This window comes from Cucurbita pepo, chromosome LG05, assembly GCF_002806865.2.
Source record: "Cucurbita pepo subsp. pepo cultivar mu-cu-16 chromosome LG05, ASM280686v2, whole genome shotgun sequence".
Taxonomy (NCBI): domain Eukaryota; kingdom Viridiplantae; phylum Streptophyta; class Magnoliopsida; order Cucurbitales; family Cucurbitaceae; genus Cucurbita; species Cucurbita pepo.
The window spans coordinates 3,700,862-3,713,357 of NC_036642.1; the positions used below are offsets into that span (position 1 = coordinate 3,700,862).

Sequence of the window (12,496 nt, forward strand, 5' to 3'; positions counted from 1 at the left end):
TTTTTTCAATTTCCGTTCACATTAATAAATAATTCACTAAAAATAACAATTTTTTTGGTAATTTTAATTTTAATTTTATTTTTTTTTCACATGAAGAGAGAGATCGGAGATGAGTCCAAATCCGTGCAGTTGGTGTCCAACACTGACGGCGACGACGACAAAGACTCAAAAATAAATAAATTAATACATAAATAATAAAACTGAATTTAAACAAAAAAAATTGAAAACGGTTTTATTTTTTATTTTTTTATTTTTTACAACAAATTTTCTATGTGTATTTTTACATTTAATTCCCTAAAAAAAATATTTGGGGACATTTATTTATTTTTAAATATAATTGTTTAAGAGAGAAAAATTAAATATAGTAAATTTAAAAAAACATGACGTAAGATAATTCCTTTTGACGTCATAAAAATTTGTTAGAAAAGAGAAAAATACAAAATATAGAGAGATTAAAACAAAAGGAATAATTTTTACGTTAGAAAAAAAATAGATAAAAAAGAAAAATTGGAAATAATTTCTTTAAAGAGAAAAATTATTAAATTTATTTGAGAGAGAAAGTTAGATTTTTCAAAGAGATAAAAAAAAAATGTCAAAGAAATAAATAAAAATATATAGAAATACAAGTTGTATCTTTTTTATGAATTATTTTAATGACAAAAATTGAATCGATCTTATTAAAATTTTAAGGGATTAAAATGTGAAATTTTGATAAAAATATTTATTTTTTTAAGTTGTAAGATTAAATTAAATATTTAAAAAATTACCAGAAATTTGGAAATCTTCAATTTATTTATTTTTATTATTTTGCAACTTTTTATTATTAGTCAGGCAATTTAATGAGATATTAATGTGGAAAAAATATGTGGATAATTAACGCCACGTGTGACGCAGGGATTGGTTATTGATGGAGGAAATTTAGGCTAGTTGAACCCGTGAGTAATGGGTTTGCAGGGGCTCGAAAAGTCAAAGAAAAATATCTGAATTCTGACCGTTTCTCCCTCGTTGACTTATGGTCACTTTTCGTGACTTTATTTATTTATTTTTTTTTTATTTTGGTAAATATTCATTCCAATAATGTTTGAATTTTAATACAGTTTGGAGTTATATGAAATGAATTGAAAATAAGACATCCAATTCGAATTATCCTGTTAAATTTTTTATTTTTTTAATTTGGATTTAGTTTAATTATTTAAAATTAATTTTTTTTTTGTGAATGGTCTGTAGGTTAATATTTTTTTAGTCGAATCAACCCAACTAACTTGAAAAATAGAATTATAACTCAACTCCGTCCTCTTTTCAACACTATTATGAAAATTACTAATATGTGATGATTGTAGCTAACGTTAATAATGTATTATGTCGTCTAATAATAATCTAAGAAATTAAAATTTTGATTTTTTTTAATGTTTTTTAAAAATTTCCTTTAAATTTTTAAAGATTTTGTGGAGTTTATTTATTAAATTTTTTTAATATTACTAAAATATATATCATACCATTTATTTTTTAATTACTGGGTTCTTAAATCTTTTTAAATTATAGAGTTAATTTAATCTATTCAAAATGATTACTTATATCCTTTAGTTAAAAAAAAAAAAGTCAGAATATTGTTAATAAATAATTGATACGTCATTTTAATTATTGTATTTATTGACATATTTGTCCACGTCACACTTTAAAAAAAATGAAATTTATTAAATTGACCGATTATATTTTGTTGATAAATAAATTTAGTTTTATGTGTCACAACAATTTGGTTAATATTTATATCAAGGCACATGTATTTAAATATATTAATAAAATAATTATGTTTGTTAATTAATTTTGACTTTATACGTAAATTAAATTGGATTGAATAAATCTTTAAAACTAATTTGAAACTTTGAGTTGGTTGGATTGGTGACGAGCAATTAGTTTACAATCTAACTAAATCTAACCCAACTCAACTCTATATTTTCGAGGTGGGTTGAGTTAGGTTGTCGAGTTAATATCAACCATTCATAAGTCAAATGTATTACTAACATTGGTTACAAACGTCAAATATTATTAATTTTTGTAATAATCTTAAAAATGTAATCTAATTTAATAAAAAAAAAATTGGTTTTGGTTGGATAGCTGAAGTGGGTCGGATTCTCGGTCAACACTCTTATTTATCATATGAGATATAATTGAATATTTTTTTTAATGATTAAGGACTAATTAAAAAAAACATATATAAATTTTTTTTCAATTAATTACCTAAAATTAACTAATATAAATTATATATAATTTATATCAAATTAGCCAATGAAATGCTTTCAAGTAATCAGAAAGCGAGTCTCACGCCATTAGTAACTTCCATTGGGCGCATGTTTATCCAATCCCTTCCAGCGCTATGGTATTTTCTTGGTTTATTGCCTTACAATCGAAAATATTCTTCATCTCTTCCATAATTTCGATGAATTCAGCTGTTTCTGGAGGTGCTTTGTGTGGAACGAGAAGGTAAATTGGATTGGATTGGATTGGATGTTCTTGTGGTGAGTGTTAAAATTTATGCGAGTTTTCTCCTATATCGTTAATCAACTTTCACTCGTCTTGAAGAACAAAATTGGCGATTTCGGCATTTCATAGCTTTGATCGGTGCGTTGTTCTAATTGGTTATCTTCCTTCTGATTTAATTAGGGCTTCGAAGACAATATACTGCTGTAGTTCAATTGTTTATATTTGCAGTTAGAATGTTTAGATTATGAACAAGTTTTCTTCCATATCAAGGTATGTTTTTCCTATGTCTGGCCATTGTAGAAGGATTGTAGGAAAATGGTAAGTTGTGACTGGAAAAGTGGAGTGGAGCGTCTTACATTTGCTCTGTGCTGTAGTTTTCCCCACTAGACTAAATAATTCGTGGCAATATTCTTCCGTGATCATTTCTTTTGTTGATTTAACTTGGACACCATTTTCTTTCTGATTTCAACTCATCTTATCTGCCTATTGGAAACATGAACTTTTGTTTGGATTTGAAATAAACTGCTCATTCTCTTTGGACTGGAGAGGTTACTTTTGAGAACAAATGAAGATTCTTTGGGCTATTATGACGATAACTCAACTGAAAATAACTTGAAGTTATTCTATTAAATTAGGGTCCTCTTTCGGCTTTCCGTTCGCACTTTCTTACAGGTTTTTAAAACGTGTCTACTAGGGAGAGTTTTCTACGCCCTTTATAAAGAATGTTCTGTTCTCCTCCCCAACCGATGTGGATCTCACAATCCACCTCCCTTCAGGGCCCAACGTTCTCATAGGCACTCGTTCCCTTCTCCAATCGATGTAGGACCCCCAATCCATACTCCTTCAGGGTCCAATGTCTTTGCAGGCATACCGCCTCGTGTCCACCCTCTTCGTGGCTCAGCCTCCTCGCTAACACATCGCCCGATGTCTAGCTCTAATATCATTTGTAACGGCCTAAGCCCACCACTAGCAGATATTGTCCTTTAAAACACACCTACTAGGAAAAGGTTTCACACCCTTATATATATAAGAATGTTTAGTTGTCCTCCCAACTAACGTGGGATTTTACAAAGGTCATTCCCAACCTGGATGTAATTACACAAGACTATTGGTTCTCTTGTTTGTTTATTCTGAAATGGAAACTCCTCCATGATTTGCTTCGTCTCTTAGCATTATTCTGCATTTCTGGTCACCATGTTTTTTACTACTTGATGTCGTAGTTGTAATTTTAACCTACGAGCTTTGTCATTTTATTGAATATTGGAAAAGGCATCTGGATACATCAACTAAGAGAACTAAAAGTTTCTTGGCCTGGTCTTGGGGAATCAAAAAAGGAAACAAAAATGGTCCTTTTATATGTATCTGTGACAGTCATCACCCCCTTGTCATAGCAGTTGGCAATAAGCCTCCATTCTTCAAAAAATTGCTTAGCTGCTTACCTTGGTGATATGTAAAAGGATCAATATATGGCAAAAAGAAAGTGCGTTGCACAAAAGTTCGAAGTGGGGGATCTCAATCGGCTCTCACCTTCAGTAGTTCCTTACCTCTACCTTACAGACAAGGGCCTTCAGCTACGGAAATCACTTCAAACCTTCCACTTAAAGTCACATGCCTTAGATTTTTATCTATCTCAATCTGTCTTCTTCTACTTTGTCTTCTATGCTCAACAGAATTACATTGGAAAAAAAGGTATGATACTACATTATTTTTGTGAATGACTTCATTGGCTGTTAGTGCTATACAGCGTTGTATTTGTGACTTTAGTTGTAGACTGCAAATTGATAATTGTAATACTTGTTGCCTACTGCACATTGAACTGCCTATGTGATTGATGACCGTGGATCTTGTGCAACTTACTTTTCTTCACAACATGTTGAATTATTTAGATGTACATTAAGAGGGTGTTCGGGTTACAGGGTGGTTTTGTTCGTCGTATGATGGAGAGGTAAGCCTATATATGATATGTTGGCCTATTTATCATATATTATAAATTTGTTAATCTTACAGGCTATATATACTCGGGAGTCAGGTATTGACTATTCACTAATTTTTACACTTCACCACTCTCGTCGTCTCTAATCCGTCGTCTCTAATCCGTGAGCCAAGTACTAGATGTATGCATTGTTAGGAATCACGAATCTCCACAATGGTATGATATTGTCCACTTTGAACATAAGCTCTCGTGACTTTGCTTTGGGCTTCCCCCAAAGGCCTCGTACTAATGGAGATCTATTCCTTTACTTATAAACCTATGATCTTCCACTAAATTAACCAATGTAGGACTGACTCTCAATAATCCTCAACAATCCTCCCATCGAACAAAGTACACTATAAGCCTCCCCTGAGGCTTATGGAGCTCTCGAATAGCCTCTCCTTAATCGAGGCTCGACTCCTTTCTCTGGAGTTCTCGAACAAAGTATACACTTTGTTCAACACTTTAGTCATTTTTTACTACACCTTCGAGGCTCACAATTCTTTGTTCGATATTTGAGGATTTTATAAGGCATGACTCTGATACCATGTTAGGAATCATGGATCTCTACAATGGTATGATATTGTCCACTTTGAGCATAAGCTCTCATGGCTTTGTTTTGGACTTCTCCAAAATGCCTCATACCATTGGAGATCTATTCCTTTACTTATAAACCCACGATCTTCCACTAAATTAACTTAGGTGAGATTCACTCCCAATAATCCTCAACATGCATTAGACAGACATCCACAACATGCATTTTGTCTTTTGTATGTCTAGCACACTGTATATCCACGTGAAAGCACTTCATCTCTCTCTTAGTGACCCACGAGAAAACAAATGAAGTGCATTTTGTGCCTGATGTTCGGAAAGCTATGTAAAAACAAGCATATGTTTTGAAGGTTCTTTTCTTTCTGTCCAAAAACTCATTGAATTACATGAAGTATTATTTGGCTGCAGTTTTATGTGAACTAACCAAAGGACTGTGCTGTGACAACCAAAATCAAGTTGCCTGAGGAAGCTGCTTGGGAAGCAAACATGTACACCATGTAACCAATTATTCATTCTCATCAGCTCCATTTTTTAAAAGGATATTACAGCTTGCAAATCAAAACTTATATTTATTTATTGCATTTGAAATGACGTGAAGAGTCAATCTTTCGATCAAATGATCGAAGCTAAATGTTTAAACTAGTTGAACTATGTTCAGGTCGACAAAACTTATATAGTTATTTGAACAATACTTATACACGGCTTAATAGGAGCTTCGGTCTATGTTCCTCGTTGCTCTATACAATATAATAGAAAAGGAAATAGAATGACTTTGAAGCTTTTGTAGTTCTAGAATTTGATCATTTTATAGTTTAATTTAGTTGTTGAGATAAGTTTCCAGTTGAAATTGAACCATCATGTTTATTCATTTCCTTTCCTTTTACCTTTCTAAATATGGTTTGAAATTTATAAAGATTAATGTCTCTCAACCAAACAATCACGTGCTTCGTTTAATGCGTCAAATTCAACCATAAATGTGGTTGAATTCAAACCTTTTTTTCTTTTTTTTGGTACTTTTCTTAATGATACAAACGTGTGCCTTAAATGTAGTGAAAACCAATTAAAAAAAATTCCCTTTGCTTAGTTATTATTGTGCTATGAACTATTCATATGTTCTTGAGAGTCCGGCTGTCTTAAGGAATGATATTTTCACGGATCTTTTCACCTTTTTAGTCAGATGTGCAATAATATAGGATTCACTTTCAGTTCAATCCAACGATTCGAACTTTATCCAACAGGTGAGTTGAAGATTCGAACTTTTAATCTTTAGATAAAATTTATAATAGTTTAATGGATCGAGTTATACCCAGGTTAGCTATCTACTCATTAGTTACTTTATTCTGAAGATTTAGTGCGTGTTTTGGAGTCAGTTACTTTTGTTAAGTATATAATTACTTATAAACCTACTATTCAGCATTGAAAAATCAATTTAATGTTTGATTTTATATTTCTACATATTTTCTCATACCATAAAAATAGTTTTCAATATTGAAAAACACGTTTTTTTAGTGATTTAAATAGTACAAAAATCATTTCAACCATTTCAATATCATCTTCCAAGAATTCTAAAATTTGTCTAAAAAAAATTCTTAAATCGTAAAAACTATATTATTAAATGAACACGTCTCTCCACAATGATATGAAATTGTCCATTTAAACATAAATTTTCATGGCTTTGCTTTGAGCTTCTCAAAAGACCTCATACCAATGGAGAGAGTATTCCTTAATTATAAACCCATGATCTTTCGCTAAATTAATCGATGTGGGACTTTCATCCAACCTTCATCTAATTTTTCCTTTATAATATAAATATTAATGACATTCCTATTTTAAACTTAAAAGATAATAAGAAAATAAATATATAAGAAACAAAAGGAAAGTATTAAACTTACAACATTTGGCATAATAATTATAAGTAACAAATATAAAAACAAATAAATTTGTAAATTCAAATTTGATTAATAAATGTTCTCTTACCATTTTTCCTCCCAATTTTTATTTGGAAGAAAAATACATCATAAATAATTAACTATATTTAGCATATTACAAACCTTATACTAGAGTTAAAATTTAACTCTAGTTAAGGAAGTTTTTTTTTTTTTTTTTTTTTTTTTTCCCATAAAAAAAAATAATAATAAAAAAAAAGAGGAGAGAGAAAAAGTTAAATATTAACCAAAGCCATAATTCTTAATTTTTTGTCTCCCCCAAAAATTCAGTTTTTTTTTTTTTTTTTTTTTTGGGCATTTGGAAAATCTCTCAGGCTCTCAGGGGGTTTTGACAAATGGGTCACTGTACATGGCGATGGTCTTCTCAGATTCAAATCACTTCAAACTCGGAACCCTCCTATTTTTTTTCGTATTAGGTAATTCTTTCCACCATATTCTAATTTTTATGATTCCGATTCAGTTTCCTTTCTGTTTAAATCTGTTCCCCCTAAGTTTCGGTTGTTCTAGGGTTTCTTTTTCACTACTGGATTGCTTCAATTCAAATGCTCTTACCAAAATTTGACCGTTAACTTTGAGCTCTAATCCCTTGTTCTTGGATCATTCCTTAGTTTCTAGTTGTTCCGATTCGTTGTTTTTCTTAACTGTCGGTTACTGTTCACTGGCTTTCAAGTTCGGAATCGTTGTAATTTCGTAGCTGAATTTGCGATGGGGTTTTTAGGAGAATGTGGGTTTAAATTTGTGAAATATATCGTTAATTCAGCTTGTAGAACTATCGATGCAATGTGCGGTGGCTCGATCGGTCATTTCTCTGTGAAGAGTTCTTTGGCGTATGAGAATAATAAGACCCTGAAAGGAAAATGATCTTATGTGAATATTTTTATAAGTTTATCCGTATGCGTACAGGCTCTGGTTTTGGGTGCGTGTATGTAAATTGTAATTGACAGTCTGATAAGCCAATACAAACAATGTGTTACGGGTTGCAGTTTACTCTTCTTTCGACCTTGGAAGTTTTGAGGTTAAAGATTAAGAAATTGAATATATTACATAAAGGAAATGCTCCAAACATCCCAAGGACTTGCGAAAAATTGCGCCAATTGAAATTGTTGAAAGAGGATTTGGATAGGTTGCCTGAAATAGAAGCTAAGAGATCTGCCACGTTGTATGTCTCTTCCCAATTTCTACAGCGTCTTTAAATATCCCTAGGTTCCTATTTGACCACGTTGTATGCCTGCAAATTATTTGCTCATTTGAGTTTTCAGCTGTGCACGGAAAAAAATATTATTATTAAAAACACATAAATAATCTATTCTAACATTTCAGACTAAAGGGACACTGAACAAAACATGCTGCACAGTCTATTTGTTAGCTCTAGAAATACGTCGTATTGAGTTGAATGAGCGAATTATCTTTTTTCGTAATAAGATGATGTCCGTGCCTACTATATGCATTGGGGAGTAAAGAAATTAAGGCAATTTATGATGAATAAGAAGATGTATTATAGACTTTGCATTAAATCTGAGTTGGATTTTGTTCAGTTTGTGCTTTATGATTAATATTGATATACATATTAATGCATGAATGTAATCAATCTATCTCTAAGTTTCTTAGCAATTCCCTTTCCTCAACCTAACTCTCCATAAAAGATCCATTGTACTGCTTATACTTGCAGATGTCCGTATAACTTATTATTTGATTTTGTATCAGGTACTTTAATATCTAAAGTACAGCTGATTTAGAGCAGAAGTTTCTTGAGCTGTAGAACCTGATATTATTGGTTGAACTGAAGTTTTATAAATAGGTGTGGTTCTTAATATTCAGATTTTTAGGTTATTATGGAGTGCAATAAAGATGAGGCAGTTAGAGCGAAAGAAATTGCTGAGAGAAAATTTACCGAGAGAAATTATTCCGCTGCAAAGAAGTTTGTTTTGAAGGCTCAAAATTTGTACCCGGGGCTTGATGGTCTCTCTCAACTGATGACAACTCTCGAAGTGTATATCTCTGCAGAGAATAAGATAAATGGGGAAGCGGATTGGTATGGAATACTTGGTGTGAACCACTCGACTGATGATGAGACTATTAGGAAACAATATAGAAAATTGGCTCTTGTCCTCCATCCTGATAAAAACAAGTCACTTGGTGCAGAGGGTGCGTTTAAATTGGTTTCAGAGGCCTGGAGTTTGTTATCTGACAAGACAAAGAGATTGGCTTATAATCAGAAGAGGGATTCGAAAGGTAGTCGACAGAAAACTTCTACCCACACTCAAAATGCTTCTGTGCCGCCAAGTGCAAATGGCTTTCAAAATTTTCATAATGTTGCTTCAAATGCAAGGAACGTTCAAAGTAAGGTCCAGGTAGGGGCTACCTCATTTCAGCCTTCCCATAAGAAACCAGATACTTTTTGGACTCTTTGCAATCGATGCAAGACTCATTACGAGTACCTTGGGATCTATCTAAATCACACCCTCCTTTGCCCTAATTGTCATGAAGCTTTTTTGGCTGTAGAGAAGGCTCCACCCCCAAATGTATTCAAGTCTCCTAGTTGGTCTTCTCAGCAGCAGCTTCAAAATTCTAGACAGCATCCTGTTAGTGGCAACGTCCATGGTACTGGTAGAAATCCTAAAAATCCTGACACTGGGCATTCTGTGGGCCTTAATTCAGTTGATAATGCGAACTTTCAGTGGGGCCCTTCCTCCCGGACAGCTGGTGTTGGTAGTACTTTTTCTTCAGCTTCCGCTCAATCTGCAAATTTGGTTCAACAAGCAATTGAGAAAGGGAAAAGAGATCGCGATGAGACACAGCCATCAACTGAAGTGGAGAGGAGTCACTTTCCTTATTCAAAAAAGAAAAAAACTGATGGAATTAACAGCTATGGGGTCCACATGGCAAACCAAATAGCCAGAGGAGATGGATCAGCTGGTGTTCGTTTACCTGAATTAAATAAGAATTATCCTGATACTCAAAAGTTTTATGGTCTTTATGGTGCATTTAACAGGACAAATAGCCACAGAGAGTTGTCAATCTTTGAAACTCGGAACATGCAAATGGACAAGGCTCGAGCTGAAATTAGTAAGAAACTTAAAGAATGGAGCTCATTGGCTGAAAAACCAACTTTGAATAAACAGTCCAAGAAGCAAAAGAATGTGGTGAATGATGAAACTCCTGATATAAAAGTTAATGGTAAATTTTCTGCAAGTAGTAAAGGATGGCATGAGAGGAAGCCTCAGTCAGGCTCTTTAGCTGGTAAAAGTACAGGTAGTGAGAAAAATCCTATCTCAATTATTGTTCCAGATTCTGATTTTCATAATTTTGACTTGGACCGAGCTGAAAGCTCATTTGGGGATGATCAAGTCTGGGCTTGTTATGATGATGATGATGGAATGCCTCGTTTCTATGCGCGAATTCACAAGGTGATTTCCCGAAAACCATTCAGAATGCGCATCAGTTGGCTCAACTCAAGAAGCAACGCTGAGATTGGCCCTATGGACTGGGTAGGTTTGGGGTTCACAAAAACCTGTGGGGATTTCAGAATTGGGAGACACGAATGCACAAGATCATTGAACTCCTTCTCACATAAAGTTTGCTGGATGAAAGGTTTACGAGGGGTGATTCGGATATTTCCTCAGAAGGGTGAAGTCTGGGCTCTTTACAGAGACTGGTCTGCAGATTGGAATAAAGATACTTCAGAAGAAACAATACACAAATACGATATGGTAGAAGTGCTTGATGATTTTAATGAAGAACAAGGCGTGTCTGTTGCTCCTCTTGTTAAGGTTGTTGGTTTCAGGACTGTGTTCCGTAGACACATGGATCTGAAAGAAGTGAGGAAGATCCCTAGAGAAGAGATGTTCCGCTTCTCCCATCAGGTCCCCAATTACTTGCTTACGGGAGAAGAAGCTCCGAATGCTCCGAAGGGTTATAGGGAATTGGATCCAGCAGCAACTCCTTTGGAGCTCCTCCAGATGGATACAGAATCTAATCAGGCAACAACAGAGGACACTGAGGTAAAAACTGAAGAAGAGATATCTCATATTAGCCAGGAAACTGTAGTTAATGAGGTGGAAGACCCTTTGGAAGCTAGGAAGGTAGATTTAGTAACTCAGGAAGATGAACAAACTAAGATGCCTGGCGATGTTGTCTTCCAGGGTATCTCAGGAAGCTGATAGGCAGATGATGCCAACAAAAGTAAATCAACTAAATGTGGAGATTGATCGAGGTATACCCAATAGGTGCATTTTTTGAATTCCGTCTGACCAAAATTGTAGAGAATTTCTTGATTTTGTTTGGACTGGATCCATAGTTGCTCCGATTGTTTATTGGTTTTGTGGCTATGTACTTGAGACAGTTAAATCTCTCAAGTTATCGAGAAATTCATCGATGATGACCATCACAATTGGGACAAAAATGAGATCCAACTTTTCTCTACTTACCTGAAATTTTTTAGGGTCTGGTTATTTGTGGCTCCTTAGCACTTAATTAACTCAGACCCTGTTCTTAAAGGCTTCATTTAAGGACGGCGTTTATACTTATGGTTCATATTCCTCTCTCTTGTAAGGATCCTTCGAAATGTGTTTGTTCTCTTCTTCCTTATTGAAGTCTCTTTTAGTTCAACAATCAACAGGAAGGATGAGAGCTCCGGCAGTCTATTTCGGTTTTTGTTAGTTAATTTCCTTTCCCTTTTTTCCTCGCTGGAACTTATAGAAAATGGGTGATTTAGAAGTAAAAGCACAGGATTAGCTTTGAACCTATATATATGTACGAAAAGTTCAGAGAACTTTCTCATTGACTCCGCCAGGATCATAATGGTATTGCTGCCAGAGGGCATGTTTAATGATTGTCATAAGCAATATATATAATGGTTTCTTACGCATGTAAAAGTCATTTTATATGCAAATTTATTGATGCATAATTGTACATACAAATATGTGCATGGTATGACCATGAATAGACACCATTCATACATGCGATACATACACACATGCATCCTGTCTGTGTACATCTAGACGTGGGTGGCAAATTTATGTGTCTTGCAGGTATTTTTTTCAACTCAATTGGCTTCTTGGTGTACGTACGGAGGGGAAGAAAGAACATCTTTAAGGATAGCCAACAGGCAACCTTCAGAATAAACTATCTTCAACTTATAGAAGTGGAGGAATTTCATAATGGTTCTGTGGCAAAATATCTTAATCTTTGTGACTGCATGTGTTGTACTGCCAATCTTTCTTTATATTAGTTAAATACCAAAATCTTCCTTTTTGTTTTGCAAATTATGACACGTAACTAGTCTTTGTTGGGCACTTTACACCAGTAATCACATGGATGAAGATTTGCAGAGCTTATAATAATTGGTACTGATATCACTAGTTTATAGCTGATTGGTGCTGTGAATTGGAGAATTGATACTCATCTTTGTGCGTTCTAGTGATTGTCCAATTAGTCACAGGCATGAGAATCATAGTATGCATTGATATTTTTTGTCTCGACATTTTCTATAGAATTGTAGAGACAAATAGCCAATTTAAATTCAGTGTTACAGATTTCTTTTGAG

At 33.7% G+C, this 12,496-nt stretch overlaps 1 protein-coding gene and 1 long non-coding RNA gene across 2 annotated transcripts; both read left to right on the top strand.

The window, feature by feature from the left end:
• Nucleotides 1-2,318: 2,318 nt before the first annotated feature.
• Nucleotides 2,319-5,745, top strand: LOC111794896. The gene is made up of 3 exons (XR_002815145.1): nucleotides 2,319-2,619; nucleotides 4,368-4,426; nucleotides 5,414-5,745. It is a non-coding gene; the product is annotated as an uncharacterized LOC111794896 (long non-coding RNA).
• Nucleotides 5,746-7,229: 1,484 nt separating this feature from the next.
• Nucleotides 7,230-12,496, top strand: LOC111796209. Its single transcript, XM_023678958.1, has 2 exons — nucleotides 7,230-7,367; nucleotides 8,656-12,496. The coding sequence occupies exon 2, from the start codon at nucleotides 8,784-8,786 to the stop codon at nucleotides 11,109-11,111; it is 2,328 nt and encodes a 775-aa protein (XP_023534726.1). The 5' UTR covers nucleotides 7,230-7,367; nucleotides 8,656-8,783; the 3' UTR covers nucleotides 11,112-12,496.